Consider the following 25,207-nt stretch of genomic DNA (forward strand, 5'->3'; position numbering starts at 1 on the left):
TCCTCAACTGTGTTTTCCAACCTGAAATTTTGCTAACTATATGCTGCTAATACCCCAATTCCTTGCCATCAGTATTAAACCTTGTAAATAGGAGAGTTATATTAGCCAATAAAAAGCCTGCTGACTTCCTAAGAGGAATCTAGCAACTCTGAGAGAGGCGAGCCCCTGCTTCCCTGCTCTTTTATAGACAGACACTGGTGTTTAGTCATGGCCAGTTAAAGAACTTATGCAACCTACAGATTTGTGATTTGGGCTCTCTACAATATATCAGAGAGGGAGATGGGTGGAGAAAATGATTGGTGAAGGCAATGACATCAAGACAAGCTTAGAAATAATAAAAATTGACTTTTATCTCTAAGGAAATGGGAAGTGGAATTGCATTGTCAGTGCATCAGAGAAAACCAAGCAAGAATGAATGCATTACCAAACATTTCAGGCTAATCATCATGCAAGTTTTGAAGTTAGCTGCACATTAATGTTTTCAGTCTGAGATATCACCACATGGTAATATGGATCACAGTTGCATAGAGAGTCACATACTGGATCAGACCGTTGGCTCTCAGATTTACTGTCCTACTTGCAGCGATGGCCAATGTCTAGTGGACCAGGGGAGAAATTCCCAGCCTCCTTAGTAAAATACTTGTCACATTGGGTGCTGCTGTACATGGAGAGAGAAGACTTTCCTTTCTGCGCCACAGCAGAATATTGCTGTGTTTTAGTTTCCAGTGTCTTTCTGCAGAATGTGAGCTGCATTTATGCATTGCCATCCACAACTTTGGCTATCCTTGGCAATCCCTGTTGTGATAGTACTCATTCAGTGAAGTGGTGTACTTAAAAACCGAGTAAATCCAGGTGTTCTGGTGTAGGCATAGTGGCTGAATTCACTGTTGTCCAGTTATTAGTAGCTAAACTCTGTTAAGAAATACATACCGGTGAGAATACCTCCAATATAATATATTCTTTAAAAAACCCCTAGCTTGCAGAATATAGCTGTTGTGTATTGAATCCCAACAGGCAGACAGCTGTGGAGATCCCAGTGCTGGTGTCCTTGCTATGCTCACCACCCTGCAATTTGCAGACCTTTTGTTGGCTCCTTTCCTTTTTCTTCTGAAGAAGGCACAAAACACCAGTCTTACCTGTTGAAGACTAGAGCAGGCAAGGAGAGCTGGCTTCTCCCATGAAGGGAGTCTAAGCCTGGGTCTGTCTTGCAGAAGGCTTCTGCCCTGGGTGGGGTGGGGGCAGTCCTCGGTGTGCGGCATTGCTGGGCTCATGCCCATGCTTTAGAAAAGAGTGATTCTGTAAAAGCCCTTTGGCTCACTCCAGAAAAGATCTTTGGTATGAATTAGCCAATGTGGAGTGTGGGCTATCAGGGGAAGGGGAGCACCGGTGCTGAACCTGGGGTTTGATATTGGAGGAGGACCCAGTGCTTGCCAGCAGCCACGCTGGGGGGACACGTCCCTGGGCTGCCGTGGGGGGACCAGCTGTGGTCTGGGTGCGTGTCCTCCCTGTTGCATGCAACGAGTATGGATGTGTCTCGGGAAGGATCGAGTCAGTTGGCAGCCCGTAGGCAGGTCTTTAGCACACTTGTCTTGCGCTATACCTGATCTTCTTGAACGAAGACTTGGCTTGTGCTAAGAGGCTGCTACGGGAATTTGCTACAGAATCACTGCAGCAGGGCACTGGGGGACGTCAAGGTCCCCTTGGCTGAGGGTCCTTGCTTTGGAGCTGCTGGCAAAGGAGGCCAGGAGGAACATGCAGCCAGTTGTGTTTGGAAGGGAACAGACTCGTCTTTGGTGTTAGGCTGCCCTATGGCAACTGGAGGTGGAAAGGAAATGAGTTTTTTCCAACCCTTGCCTCTTATGCCAGGTTCAAGCAGCCAGCTGGAAATTGAACAGAGTGGAATTTGCCATAGTCAGACTGATGGAGGTCTTAACCCAAGGCACAACTGTGATTGACCTTTCTTAGTGAGAAGGCTCTAACGGAGTTGTAGAAATGTGGAAGTCAGGCATGCAGATGGATTTAGTCCAGGACTGGCTGTTAGGACCCAGCCTCAGGGGAGGTAACTGCAGAAATGGACTTTCAGGAGTGGTAAGTGGTGATGACGTGATATAAAGCAGTCTCTTCCTCAACTAAACAAAACTCCTAGAAACCCTAAGGTTGTATTCTCTACTAAGTAGTCTCTGTTGTTGATCAAGGTTAGGCTCCAAAATGGAGATGTGTTAGAGAATATACAAGGAGTCGCAGCAGAGGACTCAAAGCAAAAACTCCTCCGTGTCCTTTTGCACTCTGCAATTTTAGGAAATTATGGCCAAAAAAAAATGAGTGTCCTGTCACCCAGTACGCAGTTTGATGTTTACAGCTGTGTATGGACTGGCTACTGTAAAGTTAAATCTGCCTGGAGTTTTGATCTGGAGAAATTGTAGAAATAGGGAAGAATGAATATGTTTCTTGATTGGAGAAAATAGCCTGACACCTGATAAAATGTAGGGTAGGCATGGAATCCTGTGGATGCTGAGGCCTGGGTACACAACAAAACCCAAGGATCAGACGCTGTCCTGTTCTTCCTTAAACTTTATCAAGCTGCTCAGTGAGCAGCGGCATTAATGAAACATGGATTCCTATGGCTTTGTGCCCGCAGTTAGGTTCGTTGGTCTCTAACAAGATGCAAACATTGATTCAAGATTTTTCTTCAGCTGGAGTAGAACACACACATATATATTCACATGCTGAGCATGGGTGAATAAGCCTTATTTGCTTAGGAGACAAGGGTAAAAAAGAAGTCAATTAAGTAAAGAAAAATTAATGGGGACAAAAGAAAACATATTCTAATACCTGGTCAAGTTTCTAGTACCTGTACTATATATCTGATCTAACCCTACAAATACTTTTATCTACCCAGATACTTGTAGTGTCTATATTTTTCTAATTTTATGGGATTTATTTTTTTTTTAAACTGTCAATGGTTTGGCTTTATGTTTTGTTCCCTCCCAAGTTTCCAGTGGATTTGATCAGTTTAGTGAATGCTTTGTCAAGTATTTTGAGACCCTCAAGTATAAAGAAGTATAAAATCCATAGAAGACAGCCATTAAATGCTGTATGTCAGCTGTTGGCTGCAACATGTATCTTTTGCTGTGTACTCTGTGTCCTGAAACAGTTAAGTGGTGGAAATACACAATCAAGATTATGCCTGTTGGACAGGGAGGCTTCAAAGCAGGGTTATCTGCTTTTGGACTGTGGTCCTCTGGGAGCACCCAGGTGTGCACAGCATCCACGAGCGAGTTTGGTATTGCAGTCTCTCATCGCCTAGGTTGCACCCATTGTATCTAGATATGTGAGCAAGACTGTGGCAAAAGATAATCCTATAAAGAAATCTCTTTCCAAATCTAACCAGAGGACTTGTAATGTTGGTTTTTTCCCTGTGGGATGGGAAATTAAGAATTGCTTATGCTCCCTTCCTTTCCAGGTGCTGGGGTGTGGTGGTGGTAGGGTGGCTGCCATGGGGGGAGCCCGGCAGGTTTAGGGGTCTGGTGATGTCTCCCCTTTTCGAAATTGGAGAAGGTGCAAGGTGTTGGGGAAACATCAATGCAATGGGATGAGCTCCATTGAACCCTTTGGTTTCCAGGGGGTTAGGATGGCCCCTGTGTTAGTACGTGGGCTGTGCCGAGCAAAGCTGGGCTGAGTCCTCAGTGCCGAAAAGGCTGCAGAAAGCCAGGCAGATTTTGTGTAATGCTCAGGTTTTACTCTGTGTCTCCTGCTGCTTGTAGCGAGGGCATCTCCCTTCGGGTAGGAAAGCAAATTTTTCAAGTTGGCATTTAGGCTTAAGAATATTTGTGATGGATTCAAATAAATTCTTTGAGCTTAAAAGTGTTAGATTTCACAAAATCTAAACTTCTGTTTCTCACATTGGTTGGCTTTTAAATATTTTTTAATCTGCTTTTCTATAGAAAATCCAATAATCTCCAGATTATTTTTTTCCAAATTCATGCTTATAGAGAAAAAAGAAATACTGGTTTTTTAGTACACTTTCCATGTACAACGGAATAACGTTTGCATAATGTACAATCAAGTCACAGTTATAAATACCCTGAGAAGGTTGTGTAGCTTATGCAAACCCAGTGTCACTTTTATGTGAAAATGTATGTGTGCACCTCAGTAATTGACATAACCGTTCTTCAGCTATTATGAGGAAAATTTGTAAAAATCTCCTTAATTCCGCCCCCCCCCCCCCCCCCCCCAAGAACTGCTGAAAGGAATGTTTCCTATAATTTCTATACAGCAGTGATTGTTAATAGTTCTATTTTAATAGCTTTTTGGCATCAATGAATGGGACTAGTTAGTTCCATAGCTGCAGTCAAAATGAAATTGAAAACTAACAGTAAAAATAAAGAAAACTCCAATGATCATCACAGACTACAATTTGAGAACCTTTACTAAGTAAGAATATTATTTCTGAAACAAAATTAGGAATGTTTACGGTGTCAATGAACGTAAAATCCCACAACATTGTGTTTAAGGAAAATAGGTATTTCCTTCTTTGGAAACACCTTGCTAAAAGCAGGGATGGAAGAATCTTTCCAAACTAGTGAATAAAACTATTTTAGGACTAACTCATAATGTGTTGGTGCCAGTCCGTGCGTATAAACTGTAGGCACTGACCGAAAGAACAGATGACTGAAGTGATATTTAAACCTGAGTTCAGCCTTCTAGAAATACTCCCTGCCCATGTTTTGTATTTACAGCAATGGATGCTCGTTACTAGGATGAGCCAAACCCACTTATTTGTATTTTTAATAGACTGCCACTGAAATTCAATACCTGTTTTGTGTTACTTCAATGTCTAAGTCCCTCTGGCACTCATCGGTTCCCCAATCGTGCTGAATTTCCACCTGGGTCACTTAACACCCGCGCTCCCGGGCGTGATGGGCCTCGTGGTGTACCACGAGATGCGGTGGGCACGTCTCGCCCCTCCCAGGGGCTCCTGGCACTCTCTGTCCCTCACCCTGGGGATGCTGGCTGTGTCCTGCACAGCAAACTGGGACCTGCCAGGAGGAAAAATTTAATTGTCTTAAGCAAGAGAATCGTCATCAGCATTGGGCACACATATAGTTCAGCATTTAAGACTCAGTTTGCGAGTTAATTGAAGGTTGATTTCAAGATATATGTTTATATACCTATAAAACAAAAATCGAACATGATACCTTGCCCGGGTGTTGTCAGTGAATGAATCCTTTCTAAATTGTGAAAGCGTTGGTGCTTATATCAGTACTTTGGGGTGCAAGAAGCTACTTATGTTAGTAGGAGTTACCTTGTTTCATCATGATTTATTTTCTGATGCCCATTTTGATTTCAGTTCTCTCTGAAATTTCATGGTAGAAGTTACCATCGCGAATAACTGTCTGCATCTGCTGTGTAAGATACGTAAGATTTAAATGTACTTGCCACTGACAACACCCTTTCTCTCTCTCTCCTCTTTTTTCAGAATCCAGTTTTTTGTTGGGAAATGCCCAGATTGTGGACTGGCCCGTAGTTTATAGTAATGACGGTTTTTGTAAACTCTCTGGATATCATCGAGCTGACGTCATGCAGAAGAGTAGCACTTGCAGGTATGCCGACTGTCCGTTCATTGCCACTCGATGCACTTTTAAAATTATAATCTGCTGGGAAGAAGTGTTAGGTTTTGGGAAAAGGATTGATGTAAGAAAAGCATTGTTTTCAGAAATTGAAGTACTGAAACAGGCTTTAAATGAATGAAACCAGCAACTTATCCGGGACATGGTAAAGCACTTAACGATGTGCATTCAGTTAAGCACATTGTTGACTAACTTCCAGTAATCAATGGTTAGTTCCACCAGGATTAACAAACTGCTCAAATACTTAATGTTAAGTCCTTTGCTAAATCTGGGGTAGTGGTTAGGATCCTGTAAGACTTAATCCTAAATAAAAGAAAGCTAAATTCATGTTGTTTATATTTTAATTTTATTTAGAACATCTACAGATTTAATACGTTTCACCCAAATCTGTTTTGAAAGCAAGCCAAATCTGCCCAGTTTGGAAGTTCCCGTCATCTTCTGGTAACTGCATAAATGCAATGAGCATTGCAGGAATAAAGACTGTTTGATGGAAAAGCTTTTAAAAAGTTTTAGCAGTGAATGAGGGTGTGAACTACAGGTGCCCCCCAAAGAGGGGGTAAATGTTATGAGGATTTAGACCTTATTCTTTTCTCATTTGAAATTTACTTTGGCTAATACTGGTATGAATGTGCCCTAGCTAATGATCCAATAAAGAAAGTGGGGGTTTAGGTAATATATTTCAAAGGCTTTTTTACTAGATTTTTTGTTAATTCTCCTGCTATCATGCTAGGAGTCAGTGGGCTCTTCTGTAGCCCATGTTGGTCCCTGTTATTACACACACACACAAACACACAGAGCGCAGTAATGTGCAAACTGCATCTTTATTCTCAAGAGGGCGATTAAGCTGATGATATATTTACTCTGAGCATTGCAGCTTTATGGCTTTTTTCCTTTTGTTGGTGGTCTTTCAGGAGCGGGCAGCTGTGATTTATGGTTAGACATGCATCTGCGCCTTGTCTGCTGCATCCTTTAAAAGGAGATGCTTTGGGGAAAGACTAAATCCCTAATGCGTGTGCATGAGCAAAGTAAACCAGGGACAGAGGCAACAAGGAGTGGCTGAGATACAAGTTTGTATAGGTTTTTCCCTTTAGCTGTTCGGGGAGCGACCGACTCCAGGGCACTGGGAGGAGGGGGCTGCGTATCTACAGCCATGATTTTTGGGAGATGGGTGCTGCCAGACGCTGATCGTTGACTGATGCTCCAGCTGGCAGGAACAGGGCAGGCAGTGAGCCTGTCCTTGGATGTCAGTCACCACTTTCTCCGAAAAGCAACATGTGCTGATGTGTGGTCACTGCTCTCTGGTTCCAGGAAGGGGAGGAAGCCCTGGTGGTCCGGGGTTGCTCTGTGCAACCCCATGTCCTCTAATGGGCAATGGAGAAGAGATGGGCACGTGCTGCTGAAATGGATCATTCATTCACACAGTAGCAACAGAGTCAATAGACTCAGCGAGGCTGAAAGAAACAGCCTTATCGCAGCCATGCCGGATATACGTGTGTGCTTTCCCCTTTGCTCTCTGCTATCCTGTATATTGAACTGTATATGTTTGCTGTGAGCCAGCACTTTTATAGTCTGTGCATGTTAAAATCATGAAAAATACAGAATTGGATTGTAGGAAAATGTTGGGGAGTGAAGGTTTAGCAATATGTCTCTGATAATAATTCCCCTGTGCCTCAAATACTGGGGGGGACCAAAAGGTTTATTCCATCTGAGTGCTTTTTGTGAGTATGATGGGCTCTAGTTACCATTTGTAAGGACCCTGTTTTGACCACGTTCATGTAGATCATGCTGGTGAATCGTACAGATGCAAATTCAAGGAGGAATTATTGTGGAAAATGGAATTGGTAGCAGAGATTTTTCTTTTTTTTTTTTTTTTGTGTCATTCTATATATTCATCTCTGGATTTTGGAGAGGCCTTTACACTGAAAGCATGGCTAGTACTTCTGTGCCTGGGTCGTAGCTGGTAGAATTACATATGCAGTGTGATATTTCCTGCTTCTTAGGAGACATCCCAGTCTTCGCAGATTAAAGGAGAGCTGGAGAGGTTTTTGGCATGGTCTGACATGCAGTGTGTAGCCTTCCAGAGCAATGTCTTTGGAGCTGCTCTCTAATAAAGAGCTTATGGAATGGAAAATAGTCTTGAAGGCCAATGCTGCCTGCTTAGGGTTACTCAGTAGAATGCCATTGGAGGCTTTTTGATATCTGGGGCTATTATTTGTATTATTTTCTGAGTTAGGCTCTCAGTCCAGATTTCCTATGTTGTGCCCAGATTACGTTACATTGTACATAAAAATTGCTTTATATATAATGTTTGCTTTACTGTTCTAAGGCAGGTGCTCTGGAATGAGTGCTCTGGTGCCACACCTTTATTGCAGGTTTTGGAAGGGTCTGTTTTTACAGCTTTTTAGTGCCAAAATTCCAACTGAATTAAAATACACAGATACAAACAATGTAAATCTAGCCCCTGATTCGAGTTATTGTTGTTACTGGTCATGAGTGTGATAGAGGACAAATCAGCTTTCACCCATGCTTTTCTCCTGGGTACTCCAGCGAGTATTCACTATATTCTGTTTCTGTCTGTCTCACCCCATACCCTACGTTGGGGCTGCTCATATGTCATCATGATATTCAGTCTCAGGTGGTCCTGGCTGACACTGGTCACAGGGAGGGCTGGATGAACTGAAGGCACTGGAGGTGCGAGTGATTTGTGTTCCAGCACAGGCAGTGAGTTAGTCCCGCGACGAGCTGGTAATCCCTTTGATTTTGTACTTCTCGCATCTTTTTAATCAGCAACAATGTGCCCGTTGGCAGGAAAATCGCTTAGACATACCTCAGTACGAGTGCCAGACTCCCTAACTTCACGGGCACTGTACAGAAGGCACAGTGTACATCGGGGTCAGGCTACGTGAATGTTGTGCGGTGGCAATCAGTGTGTGTTCTTTCTGGGTGCACGTGGCACCAAAAGTCGCATGCGTACCTAGGGCTGGTATACAGAATAATTGGTATAAGCGAGTGCTACAATGCACAGGATTTTTAGGTGGAAGAACTTGTGTGCTGGTGAGGCATTTCTGTGCCAAATGAAAATGAGCTGAGTCCAGAAGGAACAGGGCGTCTGCAATTGTGACACCTCTAACCTTCAATCCACCATGCAGAAACCCGTGCCTGGAGGTGCACCAGTAGATCAACCAGCATGTAGGAAAACCACTTGTTTCATGCGCAGTTGCCCACAGTCATGACAATGTATGCCTTCGTGAATGCACTGAAAGAATAAACAGTCATAAAACATTAAAATCCAGTTTAATGTTGCAAGTACTATCAGTGTTTTCTTAAATATCGTTGCTTATCAGTTAAGCTCTGTATTCTCATCAAGCCTTTGGAAGAGCAGGCAGCCCTTTGAGTAGCTCGTTAGTAGACCTACCCTGGCATTTTACACTTGGCATTTGCGCCAGGTTTTGCTTTGCTTACCCGTCCTTGCACCCGAGAGCCTCGCACCGGGCTGGTTGCTGGTTTTGTTTTCAAAGTGGAAACCTGCTCTTAAGCCCTCTTTGTGTGTTGCCTTCCAGCTGTACAGGGGGAGGGAATTGCATCTCCTTGCTGAAGCGGTTGTTTACAGGTAGTGTTTCCACTGAAACACTTGCAGCGCTCCAGTCAGCATCTCTGCTCTCCCTTGTTTTGATTTATTGCCTTTTCAAGTGGGATTAAAAAAAGTCTGCGAGTGAAATCCTGTCTCCAGTGAAGCTAATGGCAAAATTCCCACCGTGTTCAAAGAAATGGGATTTTGCATGGTGGGTACAGTGTGCTGGACTCGAAAAAAAGTTAGATTTGATAGTGGGACGTCGCCTCCGTGACCTGATTTTTGCGTGTGTGAGAAGGCCTCCTTGCACTGCCAAAGCTGTGCAAAGAAACCTTGCTGAGTGTGCCAGTGGGACCCAGGGAGCTGCACAGTTTCTCCTTAAAAATTGTGCCTGCTCTTTAACTTAAAAACTTCTGAAGCTATTGACGTGTATCTGCATTTGCTGTTCCTCCTGGGTACATGTTTGTCTGTTGTAATTGATGCCTTTTCATCCAACGCTTCTGGATGAACAGAGCTGTAAATTGGATGTAGGATCATATGCCTTCTGTGCTTCACCTGTCCTCTATTCTGGATAATTCCTCCCAGACAGCTGTTAAGTATCGCCCTGGCACACACTGCAGGCCTGGAGCTGTTCTGGTGCTCAGGATCCTGACAAAGGACAGAAGAGCACGCTACAAAGAGCACACTACGCTTTTCTGTGCCAAGGGATGCTTTCAAAGGGAGGTGGGAGCCCAGGCATCTTAAACGACAAATGGTCTGTTTCAGAGATGGGGAAATTATCTAAGATTGTGCCTTTCTCTGAGTATTTCAGTAAGTCTTGTTTCTCTTTGATAAGTCTATTTTCTAGGTAGTAAGATTCCCAGTAGCGGGGGGGGGGTGGTATTTATGCCTTGTACAGTTTGCACTGAAGGCGCTCGACAAGCACTAAATAACAAAAAACACGAGGCAGAAAAAGACAGAGTGATTGACTGAAGAAGTAGGAGTCCCTCCATGTGTACAAAATAGGGCAGACTAAATTAAATTAAACCTGTGATAAGTAGAGATCTTATATAACTTATACAGTGAGTGGCTTTGATGTTTCTTTGGTGCTGTTAAAAATTCCCACCTGAAAAATGTTTTTATTATTCCGCAAGCCTTTAAAATGTCTCCTTATATGTGAAAATAATGTAAGATTTGAGCGTTACAGGCTTACTGCAATAATAAGCTGCCTTTAATTTAAAACATAAAGTTGATTGATTGTATTCAGCAGTGCTAACTGGTATCGTCCACCACTCAGAACGCCAAGTACGATTTGTCATTTTAACACTAATTAATGATGACCTTCTGTATTATAAGCCATGTAAAGTCAAGCACTTTAACAGATTTTTGTTATTTTTTTCTTCAGGACTAAGAGAAACATTGTTTTAAATCTGAAGAAAACAAACAAAAAAATTGCACAACAGGCTGCGTGAAAACTATCAGCTCGTATTTTGTCTTGCAGAGAGGAGAGCATTCTGCTTTACCTCATCAGTGCATTAAAACAGGCATAGATTAAAAAAAAAATCAAACTCTTTTGGGTGTCATCTCACGTATAAATGTATAAAAGCTTATCAGCTGAACTCCGGAAAGAAAGGCAGGTCATTTGAAAAGGAGCAGTAGGCTGTGATTTGCATTTCCTAAAGACAGCTGTGTATGTTAATGATAAGCAGTACGTTAATGAAGCCTTGTGCCCTGGTAAAACCATTTCCTGATGTCAGTCGCTGTAGTGGCGTTTCCATTACCGTGCTGTCCCAAAGGTAACAGCTATGACGTGTCATTTATCAATAGCTTTCCCTGTGTTACCAGTGAAGAAGTGCCTGTAGTGACATAGAGATGTTGTAGTCTGCCCTGTGTCTGCCTCCATCACCCACGCTGGGCAGCACCTTGTTCTGGGAGCAGCCCCATTACCTCCCTTGGTTGGCTGTGTAAAGAAAAGATTCATGGTCTGGCCTTCATTGAGTATTTTAATGCTTGCCGAGTCACTAACCACTATGCTGTTTTATTGTTTCTTTCAGAACACTAGACGTAAAATAAATGTTTATTGAACCTTTGGAGGTCTGTTGATCAATAAAAGAGAAGCTGCATTGAAACCACAGAGGCACTGATAGCTTTTCTTTTCTCTTTCACATTCTCAGGGTTGTCTGTTGTAGGTCTCAGCTGAAGCTGAAACTCTTTGTGAACAAATAAAATATATAAAAAAAAAAAGTCTGATCAATTGAAAGTATATTCATCCAAGTGTCTGAAAGCTTTTATCCCATGTTCCATTTTCCTTCTGTTCTGTAATTGGGAATTTGCAGAGTGGCCTTCGCTTATTTTTAATCCAGGGAAGAATAACAATAAAAGACTGGCTGTTTCCTTACAAAGGCTTTCAAAAGTAAGGTCAAGGGGTTGGGTTTCCTCACGCCAGCTGAAAGTCTGACCTGGAAAAGAATGCAGAGATGAGATGGTCAAGTGGCAATAAATGGCAGAGTTAAAATTACATTTTTATATTCTCAGCCTGCAGAGGGATGAGTCTCCAAAAACATTTTAATGTTTTCCATATTTTCACTGAAATATTAAAGAAATGCGGTATACAATAAGGAAAATGAGGGTGAATTTGGTTATGTTTGGTAGTAGTGCAGACATAGCTACACTGAGACAATTCACACACTTGCTTTCTGTGCTGAATTTTCAGAGCATTACAGTCATCACTTCTTATTGGTTAAATCCTACCTCTATTTGTAATCAGTATGTAGGAAAAGGATTCCGATTATCTTATTGTCCCAGATGCATCTTGACAAGATTAGATTTGTAACCATCGATTCAGCCAGCAGCCTTTACTTGTACTAGCTTCCATTCCTCCTCCAGAAGCGTTTTCAAGAGGATTGAACAAAATTTGAGAAATTTTAGAGGTTTTGTTCAGTTTTGTCTATTTTGACAGCGGTATTCTCATGGCCTGCAACTGTGGCAGTAATGGTTTTATAAGCTATCAGCTCTTTTTCTAATCGTATATCCTTAAAGATATGCTCAGAAAAGCACTTAATGAAACATTACAGTACATTTATTTACTGTCATTTATGGTAAAAAGTTGGTCATGGTTACTCACTATTGTAGGTTTCCTTGTGAGCCTCTAAATATTTAAATGAAGTGTAAATCATGTTTAAACTTTAGTAAATGACAGTTAATAGCATCTTCAATGCTTATGTTCTTTAAGGTGACTGTAACAAGATTGTTGCTTGCCCAGAAAAAAGAGAAACCTTTTTTCTTTTTCAGTTTTATGTATGGTGAACTGACAGACAAGAAGACCATTGAAAAAGTCAGACAGACTTTCGACAACTATGAGTCAAACTGCTTTGAAATTCTCCTCTACAAGAAAAATAGTACGTATATATTTGTGTATGGTGTTGGGAGTGATGAAGCATATTTAAAGTATATAATAGACTAAAATAAGTTTTCATTTTGACATATGGGTAAATTTGGGGCAAGATTTGGAGAAGAAACAGGTATTTTGGTTGCCACAGCTCAAGAAGAGATCTCTTTTTTTCAGGACAAGTGTTCAGATTGCCAAGAATAGTAGTTGTTCCCTGCTGTCTCTAGTCTGACTCCTTCTTTCCAAAATATATTTAGTTTTGAGGATTGTTTCCCTGAAGGGAAACTGACTGGGTTAAGTGAAAAGAAATCCTGAATGAGGTTCCCCCACATCCCTCAGGAAACACCCCCATGTCTGCACAAGTGAGAACCCAGACCCTGACTGCCTTGAGTGGATGCTCCCAGCAGTGTCAGGATGCCTCTGCGGTGTGTAAACCAGCACGTATGAGCTCTGGGGAGAGTACTAAACTTGGCATATAATGCAGGGTTTACTTAGAAAACCAGCGAATTCTGTAGCTTCATGAGGTGTAGGACCTAAGTCCCTTCCTCTTGGTGGCATTGGGTTTACAGGAGGTTTCCAGACCAGAGAATATTTTCTTCATTTTGTCTTAACCGTGAGTCACGCCAGTCACATTTTCTGTCCTGCCATGTATGTGGGTAGTACTACTTACGGCTTATCAATGTTATAGCACATACTAAACAAAATCCGTACTGTTGTGTGGTCTCAGGCTGGGCTTGTGCAGTGTGGACATCTCTCCTGGGCTGGCGGTTGAAATTCCTGCTGTTGTCAGTGGAGATGAGCAGCCTCCTCCACTGGCACAGGCCATCTCCCCAAGGTAGAAAGCCGAAACTGTCAGATGAAACGTGCTCCAGAAAAGCTGGTTCCTCTACCCTGAGCAGAATGAGTCTACTTGACTGGGTCGGTGGCCTTGTGAAACGCAAGCCAAGAACAATCCTGATGGAGATGTCCTCTTCAGTTTGGCTTTCACTCCCCAGTAGAGGGTGCAGGTCCTGTGGGGCTGGGGAGCTTTCCCCCTGGTTCAGCTGCCTGGAGCCCAGTAGCTGAGGCCGTGCTCCCCCCGGGTGAATTTCGGTGCTGGCATGGAGCACCTTGCTGGGGTGAGGCTGGAAGTTTCCCCAGCATGCTGTGGCTGAGGGAAGGTAATGGTGTGCCTTGAGAGAGGGCTAACTGTGCCTGGCTGCCCCACTTCACTGGAAACTCACATAAACCTTTCATGACATTGAAGAAAGCATCCTGGATCTCTTGATGTTGATTCTCTCATCTTCTTGAAACAAACTCACATGCTTTATGCTTTACTTCCACTTTCCCTTTTTAGACTAAATCTTTCTGTATGTGCACTTAAACAGTAGGAAATGTCTTCAGATTTCTCCAATTCTGCCTGCTTCAAAGCATGTTAGCCAACGCTTTAATTAAAAAGAGAAGCAAGAGCAGCTCTGAAGTCCAGCTGTTTCTGCAGGTGCCCAGGAGAGCCCTCCAAATGACCTCTTTCAGTTCCTCAAGCATGTGGATGTGTCTGTTCTTGAGATTTTCTGCTTCTCTGCCTGTTTGCTGTGCAGGTCACCTGGATGCTCCCTCACATTAGGGAAATTCCCTGGGACAGACTGGTTGTGGGTACCTTTGCAGGTGGTGGTGCCCAGCACCGCCATGCCCTATATCTGTGTGATTTCTGAAGAGGATCCCAGAGACCCAGGGCTCTCCCTGACCCTGGTTTTTCTTATTAACTGGGCTGGCAGCTTCTGCTCTAGCACGGGCCAGTCCTGAACTAAATTCCTTTCTATTTTATTCAAGTATAAGAAAGAAGAGGAAAGCCTCTTGGTGACTTTTCTGTAACAAACCAGTCACTTTTTGCTTTGGGTTGTGGATTGTCTGCTGGAGCTTGATGATGCTTCAGAGATTTATTGAGCTGCAGTTGCCTTAATAAAATCTTCACCTTTGCCCGGATCTCCAAGCCTATACTTTCCATAACTTACACAGGATTACAGAGGGACTTTATGGAAAAGTACTCATATTTCTTTTCAGGCTAGAGTCAGTTCCCATCCATAACATCTGTTGCCAGCTTTCTTCTCCATCACCTGAAGCCCAGAACTTCAACCTCTTGCTAATGCGAATAGGCTGACCTTTTGGCTCCGGTTCAGCAGCTGGTGTGGCCAGGGTTTGCTTCATTTTGTCATACTCTGAGCCTTGTGGAAGAAGGGCCTTCAAGAAACTGCCTGCTTATTCTCCAAGCTGAATATTGGAGCAGATAAAGAAATAAAGAATAGTTATCTGTTGGTATGAATATACTTCTGCAAAATGTAGACAGTTACTCTGTGAAAGGGTTTGTGTTTATCACCTGCAGAGAACCTGCACGGAGCTTGCAGTGCTCTCAGAGCACCCTCCCACCCACATTTTCAAACTGTAGGTCCAGACGTGCTGTGTATTTTTCATGATGTGGCACAACCCTTTTTTTCCCCATCCATTCCTTTATGCTTTTGGCAGAGGGAGATTTTGAGATTTTTCAGGTTGCTTTCTCGTCTTTCTTTCCTTTGGCACAGAGATGATCTTTAAGAGCTGATGTTCTCCGGCAGCATCTGTACAACTGCTGACTTCACACACCCCCATGGCATTTTAACCCAGCTTGAACCTGAAAGTTTGCTACAATTTTCTTCTTTACTGCATTCCCTCATATATAGTCCTCAGCTGTACCCACTCAAGTGTTCAGCAACCACGTTAGGTGTGCATATATCTATATCTATGTATGGTAATACTCAGGAAACCTCTTTGCCTGTTTTTGCCCAGATTGCTGCTTCTACAGCAGCAGCCACCTTGCCTTCGTTTTTGATTTTTATCAATGCTGTTGTACAGGTTATCTTGTCTACTTACTTTCAGAGCTTTTCAAAGGGTGCTGATGAGTTGCTAGGTGAAGTGCAGTATTACTCCAGAGAGCTGCAGCACTTTGTTTTAGAAGTTATGAAAAAAATCTTTTATCTTGGGTTAGCAACCAGGAATTGAGATAATCAAGTAGTCAGCATAATGGCTTTGGAATTATCACAAAAAGTAGTCCCCCATCTCTCCTACTTCTCCAGTTTACTGCTAGCAAGTTAGTGGTTTAATCCCAGTTCAGCAATGTTGAATTTTGTTTCAAAACCTTGTGGATTTTAACCTTCGCTGCAGTAGTCGTAGTCCAAATGGGCTTTGTTGCCCTCTGGGCATCTATCCTGCAGTTCCTGGCACAGCTCCCAGATGTGGTGCATTAGAGCAGATTTGGGGGGGCCAGGGATGCCCGTGGCCTAATAGTGGGCAAGCGGCTTGTCTCAACGTGTCAGCTCTCAGGCTGGCATTCAGGCAGCTCAGGAGAAAAGCCATTATGTCAACTGGCTGAAATCACATGCAATCCCAAAGGTAATTAGCTAGCTGTGAAGGCATTTATAGTGCAGTGTGTATAGGTGCAAGTTTGGGAGGGATGGGACCCAGCTGTGGGCATGGAGCTTTGCTGGATGGAAGGTATCTCTGACATTCACGTCACTGCAGGTGAACGGTGTGTTTCTTAGCAAATTGCTTAGTCTTTTAGGAGTTCGCCCCTTACAGGGCAGACCTGCGTGTACCTGGGGGACTGCCATGTGTGTTTCAGTCTAGGAGGAAACAAGACCAGTTTCAGCTCCTGTGCACCTGCAGGAGCCCTGTGGGAACAGTGAGGATTTACCAAAAGCCATGCTAACTACTCCAACACCGTAGGTGTTTTATGGCTGTTTATTTGATGAGTGGTAGGATTCGAGAAGTATTTTGTGTTTATTTCAAAAGCTAAATAGAGATAACTGCCTTGGGAGTGTGCTCCACTGGTCAGGACATTGAGGAGGTGGAGGGTATGACCTGAAACAGAAAAAGGAAATCAAATCTCCTGATTTGTCCTGATAGGACATTTAGGGTCTATGTCCAGGTTAGCTCAGGTCCTCTTAAACAGCGTCAAATTTGGACCATTTGACAGTATACTCCATCAGTTTTGGATCTGATAGCTCCATATTATGTGAAGGAATCAAAGATACCATCCATCCATTTTTTCTCGCCTTCCTACCTTGCAGACACTAAGTTTGTGAGACATGCTGGGAAAAAACAAGAGCAAGAGGGAAAGAACAATATATTTTATTTCAGAATGGAGATTTATAAAGCCTCCTGTCTCTGCTTATCATCTAATTAGATTAATGAAGCTGTAAAAATGGGAATATGTTGTCTTCCTTTGAGGAAGCAAAATTAAAAGATCTGGAAGGTGTAGAAATATTGAGATATGGTCCTAAACTACATTTATAATAACATAAATGATGAAGTATTCTCTGTACGGGATGGGGAAAGTTTGTGCTACACCACAATGTCACCTTCTTCTCTGCTTCAGGAACCCCAGTTTGGTTCTACATGCAAATCGCACCTATAAGAAATGAGCATGAAAAAGTGGTTTTGTTCTTGTGCACTTTTAAGGATATCACTTTGTTCAAACAACCGATTGAAGATGACTCAACAAAAGGTAAATATGAAATTTTGCTTTTTGTAAATGATAAAGTACATGCTTGAGCTGAGTCCTATGGCAGGGACATGTCATGCCTGTGATCTGTGTCTTGAATTCAGGAAATGTTGTGACCTGTCAGAGTTTCAATGCCACTCTCCTAAATTATTGCTTAAAAATAAAAGATGAATCACCATCAGTAGAAATTCCCTAACAACGTTTTGCCAGAGTCACAAGCGTTCCCGTCTCTTTGTAATTTCACTACTTCACTACCGCTGGCGTTTGCTAAATATTACATAGTTTTGAGTAATTTTAATGCTGTGTTGTTTGGGGAGACCTTTCTCCTAAGGGACTGGTATCTTCTTTTCAGAAAAAATAATTTGAGCTCCTTTGTGCTGAGGTGTTGATATTTCCTCCTTTTCTCACTCTTGGAGATGAAATGCAAAGAAACAGCTGTTTGGGTCCTTTATCACTGGGTAGCGATGATAACTGCATGGCAGCGGGTGTCGTACTTGTTACTTAACAGCTGCTGGTGATGGTGTTCGTTGAGATGTGCCGTGCTCTCATCACCTAACAACCCATGACCAGACCCACAGCCTTGCACAAGAGAGAATTAGTGGAGAAAGGTGCAGAGGATCTAGCAGCATCCTCCGCTTTGGTTATAAGACATGTGTGTCTTGTGTCAGGTTCATATGTGTATTGCTTTGGGTAAAATAATGCACACTTACCTAAAGAAGGGCATTTATGCTACAGCATCCACATCTCATCTTCTCTTGGAAGTTGCCTGCTGATGATTAATTCCTTGCTTTATTTTTCTCTTCACCTTTGGAGAAGGCTTGATTTCTCACTGAGAGCTGTGTGTGCTCTAAGCCATCTTCTTTAGAATAAACTTGGTGTTACTTGAATGCAAACAGGATTTAAACTAATTTCCTATTAGCTAGATAACACTTATTATATGCGTTTGGACAACTGAAAAGTGCATTTTTAAAGGCAGACGTAAAATAAAACGAAAGCCTCTGTTTGGGCTAACAGCAAATATGAGAATTCTTTTGTCTAGAGAGTATTATCCATAAAGTTATAAGATCCTGATACAGGAACACCTTCTCAGCCATCATAAGCTTTACTGCCTCTACAATTTAGTTAGCAACCTGAAAATGTTCCTTTACTTCACTTTCAGCTCCATAACATGGAGTTCTGCCTGGAAAGAATCTGAATTTTTTTAAGATAAATGCCAGTTAATTGAAAGGACTGATTGTAGAGGTCTGAAGGCATAGGACTGGCTCCTTGCTGCGTTGTGTATAATACGTAGCGGGATCTCATCAAGGAAAAAGCCGGTCTTTGCAAGGATTGTCTTGCAGGATTTCCTATTTGATGCTTTCTTGGGGGACTGAATTGTATCTCACATGGAACCAGCCCCCAACCCCCACACACACTTTCACCTGCTCTGCCCCACTTTCCCCAGTACAGAGTTGCACTGAGGAGCGTGTGGCTGCGGCAGGACAGGGAAAATGTGTTGACGGTGGCTCCCAAATGCAGAAATGATGAATGTTGCCTCCTTTGGATTCTTGGCCTGCGAGATTTGTAGTCTGCTGCCTTCCCTGGGGAGGCAGGGATGTGGGGGGTGGGCTGAGCTCTCCCCATCCCTGTCTTGTGGCTGAGGAGGAGCAGAATCCACCTGGCATCCATTATAGGAACAATATATGTTCCCATAGGAAAGAGCAATAGCTGTGAAGTGCGTAACTTGTATACTGCTGTTCTCCAGTGAAGGGTACCGTTAGTTAAAATGCCAGGTGTTAACTATGAACATTGCAAAATATTGTCGTCAGCAACCGGAGAGGTTTGACTGCATGGTTAAAAAGCACTTACTTCTGTCAAAGTCATGCTTTAAAAAAACCACCACAAAGCAAAACACAGCAGAAGTCAGTACAGCCACATGTCTCAAGTGCCTTTAAGGCATATGATTGGAGTCTTAAGAACTTGCTTTGGGTGCTTTGATTAGAGCATTGATTAACGTTGATCAATACATCCAACAAGCTCCATAATTACAAACGATCGACCCGATCTTTCTTCTACTTTTGCATAAATTAGAGCTTGTCTTTTATATTCTTCATGTAAAAAAATCATATTCAAATATTTGCACCATTTTACTACAGGGATGGAAAACCAGCACTGTTGCATTACCCTTTGTGTCTCAGCTGGGTGGATATGCAGGATCCCACGGCACTGGGATCACAGCGTTGTTTTGTCAGTTAGTGCTATGAGAGATGCATAATTCATTGTCCTTGCAGATAACATTACAATGTGCTTAGAAGCTGTCAGGCCACTTTCTTTTTGAATTACGAGATTGGTAAACATATACATTACAATTTGGTGGAGAATTTTTAAACTTTTGTAAAAAGCATTTCAGTAAAATACTGCTCTTGAGTGCTGGGATTTGTCACTGAAAGGGCTATTTTTTTTTGCTTTTTAAAAGTAGGATTTTTCTTCAAAAATTCTGCCAGGACCATGCAATACATAATACATAAGTAACTGTGGTGCAGATGAGTTACTGTCTATTACTTATGGGAGCAGTAAATTTGAGATAAAAAATTCAAGAGAAATAAAATATTGATGCCATTATGCAATAATCTCTCTGTACCAATATATTCTGCACTGTTCGAAGGTATGTTGCTTTGTTGTGAAGCTTCAGTATATCACGCTCCTACAAGGTACAAGGATTTGGTATTTAAATCATAACGATGGGTGTATTTACACTGCATGGTGTCTGTGTGTCCTGGCTTCTGGAAATAAATGGTTGGGTTTGCCAGATCTGCTTGCGGTGACTGCAACGCACTCGGCACCTCGTGTAGACCTTGCAAGGGAACAGCAGATTTGGGGGACACGGAGCAGTGCCCCAGTGCTAAGGATGCAGAACTGTTCGGAAGTGTTGAGGAGCTTGTATTTGTGAAAACAGGACGTACAAATAAAAGAAAACAGTTGTCTTACTACAAAGCGCATTGCAAGAGAGAGGTGGGATTTTTTTCCCTGATACGGGCTTAAAAACATACTTGTTTACAGGCTCAGTACAGAAAATATAGTTGACATCACGGGGACTAGCCCTGTGTGAGCAAGAGGAGTTAGGTCTGGGGCACTGCGACAGATGGTGTGTGTCTCTGCTTACCTGTGTGCTCACCGTTTGCTGTGTGTTAATGCTGTCAGAAAGGAGGAAGAAGAGGAGGAGGAGGGGACTGTGCTTGCAGGAGGGCGTAAAAGCAATGAAAAATTTTCCCAGGTCGCCCAGGAGACTGTGAATTTGTTGCAGTCCAGAAGGCTGTTGAAACTTACTGGACTGAAAGCAAGACTGGAGAAAATGGATATATAAAAGCTACCTTCCTCTAATAAAATACAGTGGCAGAGATCAAAAAACCTTGTTTTCTGAGAGGGTACAGGCAGTTCGACACTGAAGATTTGACTGACTTGTTTTCTTGTTACCCATGCTGGTATCTATTACTGCTGGGTGATGCGTGGGAGACCTATAATGTATAGCAATGTAACAGTGACCAAAAAGTACTGTTGTACCCTTGTAAATGGAAAATTACTTTAAAAGTGTCTAACCATGCAAAAGTGTAAAAAAAAAAAAAAAACAAAAAAAAAACCCACCCAAAAAAACCAAACAAAAAACAAACCCCAAAAAACCCAACAACCAAACCCCGGCATCTCAAGCAGACGCAGTGAAGATGATAATGGAAGGAAACATCAGCCACCTGGTTGACACGTTCACTCCTGGGTGGAGATGCCACGGGCAGTTGTGCAGGTCTGGAGGGGAGGGACAGCACCCTCCGTTGACTTGGTTTGTGGTTTGTAGTGCCTCAGCTCCTGAGTCGGTGGCTGGATGAGCTGTGGGTGGTGGCAGTGTGGAAGAAGAGGCGTGAGAATTAGTGATGGGGCAAGAGATGCCACAGATGATGGCTGCGCTTGGTGGGCACTGGGATGACGGCTTATTTTCCGGTGAAGGAGCTGTGCTATGTTTGTCTGGTCTCTCTCTCTTTCCTTTTCCTGCTCCTGCTCCTCTTTGGTAATATGAACATTTGTCTGATCTGGATTCAGTATCAAGCAATAGGTCCTACCTGTGGTGGTGGAGGGCCACATCACCAGGTGTCCTGGCTGAATGCATTACACAGCAGAGGTGGAAGGCCATTACAAGCATATGAAAGATTGTATTATGTATTTTCTTCCAGAGAATAAAACCCAAAGAATCTTTTTATTTTTTTTATGTTTGTACCATTGTAGTGTCACAGTTGGATGCTTTTATCAGCTTGCTGTGCTTTTATTCTGTCTTTACCCAATGGCCTTTTAAAAACATCTGAAGACTTTCAATCCCTCCAAAGACACACAGTGGTAATAATCTTATGTTTATTTGTCAGAAAAAAATGAAGCCATTTTTCTGGGCCCTAACTATTAGAAGAGCAAATCGGGACACTTAAAATGTTAATGCCATCTGAAGCCAGGGGTGCTGTAGATTAGTTTGAACTGAAAGTTTAAAGGATAGAAAAAAAGACTGGCATTTTTTTGGCTACTAGTGGAGTTCCACCTAGTAGTGGTACGGCTTTATTCCCTTTGTTATCATCAGTGAAGAAAAATGTGGCCTCTAGGTAAACGTTCAAGTTTTTTTGGCTTGGCTTGTCACTGGTTATCTTGAGTCTCTTTTGAGTGAAATATCAGGCTTGTCACCTGCTGGAAGTGACTGGGAAGGTCTGGTGAATACTGATGGGATGCTGAATTAGGATGCAAAGTTGTGTTAATGAGGCCCGTACAACTCAGGACTGTGTGCTGTTAACAAATGGGATCAGGAGACGGCACAACAGTATCCTGAAGTTGTTGGGGTTTTTTTGGTTTTTGGTTGGGTTTTTTTTTTTCTTTTTCCACTTGATAGAGCCAGACTTTGATAATCAAGACTGTCTGGGACGATGCTGTAATGCTTCCAGTGATATAACTCTTTATGGTTATATAAGTCTATATAATGATACAACTCTATCTCGGAGTGTGACAGGGCTATAAAAAGTGTAGTAGTTGCAGAAATACGCACTTATGCTTGCTAATCCTTGCTAAGCCTATAATTCTGATCCTTTTTTATCTTTAATAAGTGCAAGTTATTAAGCATATATAACTAGTTGCACATGGGAACTTTTTTCCTTGATGGGGTATCAATCCTGGTGATAATAGAAGAAGTGGGTGGAGGGATTAGAGCATGAAAATGAGGTTTCTACCTTTAGCTGAAGCACAGTGTACCCTGTTGAGTATATCACCTTGACAGTAATCCATAACAGTAATTTAACAGGTCACAATTTGGATATCCTTACCATGTTTTTATTGCGCTTTACCATGGCTGTAATAACAAGGGTCTCGGTGCTATAGAGACCCACGTGTTCTGGTGCTGTTTCCTATTGCTCTGATCTGAAGAGTTTTACCCCCCCCAGTGCCTTCAGGCACCAAGGAGATCACCTCCATCTCTCCATTCTCCCCTGGGTCTAGAGTGCAGCATCCAGGGACACCTGGGCCTTGAGAAAGGACTTTGTGGGGGATGACAAGAGAAGTGATCATTTGCCAGGACTCCAGGTGGGCTTCCTGTGTCAAGAACAGACAACTCGGAGGAATGATGCCAAGATATACTCTCTTGGGATTTGAAACCATCCATTTTGGATGGGCACAGCTTGCTAGTAACCTGGAAGACCTTCTGAGGTCGCTTTGCTCCTGTTCCTGCAGGACAAGCATCCCTGTTACTGTCTTCAGTGACATGCTGCTGGCACTTTTAGCAGAGACTGCAAAGGCTGAACAGTCATGAAGAGGTAGTTGTGTCCTAGGGGTGATGCTCTGAGGCCTTATTTCTGCCCTCCCCTCCTTCTTGCTTTGTTTTTAGAGACCCACCATGATGAAAAGAATTTCCATATCCAGGGCCGTTTAGTTTCCCTCACAGAAAACAAGTACTTTTCTGAATCTGGTATTGCCTTTGGAGGCCTTTGTGTGCTCCATCAGCAACCCACAATGTGCATTAACTGTCTGTAAATTTCTACAAGTTGAATATGCAATGAAAAAGAAATCCCACTGAAATCAAACTGAATCCTGTGGGAGATTGAATTAAACTGGAAATTGATCTTTAAAGCAGTAACTGTAGATGGTTATACTTTCTATGTAGAAAACTGAACACTCGTAAGCCATATATTAAATAATAAGTATAAACAGAGTTCGAGAGTTTAAGAGTCTAATCTGTATATCACAGGGCATTACATTTCACTAAGGTAGTCCTCTGCAGAACCCATGAACTTGTGTGTAACTAAACCATCATCTCCAGACAAACATCCAGTATTGATTTAGAAGTCTGAAGAGACTGAGGATCCGCCACATTCCTTCGTATTTTTCTTACTTTTTCGTTACACTTTTGGCTTTAAAAAAGTGTCATATTTAAATTAACCTGGCTTCAGCTTCTTGCGGTGCCATCTTCTTATGCATTTTTTCCACTGTACTAAAAAAGTCCCATTAAGGCACTTACATATATAATCAAGTCATTGCTCTACCTTCTTTTGATAAAGTAAATGAGCTGAGCTCCTTAAACGTGTCTCTAACCTGAATTTGGAGGTCTGGTGATAGCAGATACACAGGCATTTTAGCTGCACTTTCATCTGCGCAGCTCATTGGCAGCAGTAGGAATGAAGCTGTGGCAGCACGGATTTCAGCCTCCCGGGTCCCCCGTCACTTTCTGTGGCCAGTATTGTAGCCAGGTGGGTTCACAGGTAACTCCTCAATCTTGCCCATTGCTCAGCCTCTCCAAGCCTAGCTCTTACCACTGTATATCCGAGGAGGAGGTGACTTTTTGCCAAACATGCTGAAATTGCTTATCTGCGAAGACCTCTGGATCCTTTTCAGTACTGTTCTTTGCTAGGGACGTTTGTTTCCCCCTCCTGTACTGGAGATACAATTTACATTGCTTTTGCCTAGATACCTGATTTCCATTTAAAACACATTTTAATGGCACATGCCTGGTTATCAAGCACATCATCCTGCATGACTGCCCTCACTACTGTTTAACATTCCTCTAATCTTCCTGTCATCTGGGCATTTTATCAGTCATTTTATAATGACTTTCAAACCATCAAGAAAAGCACTGAATAGAAGGGGACCTGTCCGCTGGGGTCCAGAAGGCTCTCAGTAATATTTTTTTTACTATTTTCCACTACTCCTTGTTTGATATCTGCCAGGTAGCAAGTTCTTCATCCATTTAACCTGTAATTTACTGAACTGCGTAGTCTCAATATTTTGTCAAGAGTGTCACACAGTGTCAATTTAGTGAAGATTACTGTACACGAGGATTTGGCCAACCTGTGGCTCTTGGGTGATTCAAATGCAGCACCAGGATGAGGTGATGTTATGTGACGAGTACTGTGGCTGTGCTGATTTGGGAGCTATTGGGTCCTTGACTGCAGGTGGGAGCAAACCAGGGGCAGCCACTGAGGTTGTCATCAAGTTAGTGGTCCACGTTGCTGCCCAACCCAGCCCCAAAAAGGGAGCACTGGTACTGGGACCTGCCCTGGCTTGTGCCTCTCCGCCGTACATCATACAGATGCTGTGGCTCCAGCTGGCCGTTGCATTTGGCTTGCAGCTTGTTCTGTCAAGGCATTTGGCCGTCTTCCTGAACCAAATTTATACTCTTATCGAATAATGAAATCAACATTGTGGGGCATTTTACATCCTTCCGTATTGACAGACATTCATTATGTTCCTTTCCTTTTTTATTAAATGTATTGAAAGTCAGATCATCTTTTCTCTCATTTTGGCTGGCACTGAGATCAAGCTGAGCAACCTGTAATTCCTTGGGTCAGCCTGTTTGCCCTTTCTGCATACGGGTGCAGAAAGCCTTTTGGTCATACTCTGGGAGTTCTTTAAAAACTTCATTGTTACTGTAATAAATCTAGCCAGAGAAGGATTTTTCCCATCTGTCTTCAGCTTTCTGAGTCCATTCTCACAAGCCATAATTTCTCATTCACATACCTACTTGTTCCCTCTTTCTTCCCATCCCTGTGTGCTTTATTGTATGCTGCTTTTTCATTTCTAGCTTCCTTTTGACCCTGAGCCTTTGGCTGGTGTAGTCCTTTTTCCTTGACCGTTGAATG

The 25,207-nt window shown here is 42.7% G+C and overlaps 1 protein-coding gene across 1 annotated transcript in view; it reads left to right on the forward strand.

Moving 5' to 3' along the window:
- Positions 1-25,207, forward strand: part of KCNH5 (potassium voltage-gated channel subfamily H member 5) — a 159,238-nt gene that overhangs the window by 8,035 nt on the left and 125,996 nt on the right. Inside the window, exons 2-4 of the mRNA XM_049828989.1 lie at positions 5,480-5,603; positions 12,472-12,578; positions 16,956-17,084. Coding sequence (XP_049684946.1) covers positions 5,480-5,603; positions 12,472-12,578; positions 16,956-17,084 — 360 coding nt within the window. The remainder of the gene's footprint in view (positions 1-5,479; positions 5,604-12,471; positions 12,579-16,955; positions 17,085-25,207) is intronic.

Source organism: Accipiter gentilis, chromosome 25, assembly GCF_929443795.1.
Source record: "Accipiter gentilis chromosome 25, bAccGen1.1, whole genome shotgun sequence".
NCBI classification, from domain to species: Eukaryota; Metazoa; Chordata; class Aves; order Accipitriformes; family Accipitridae; genus Astur; species Astur gentilis.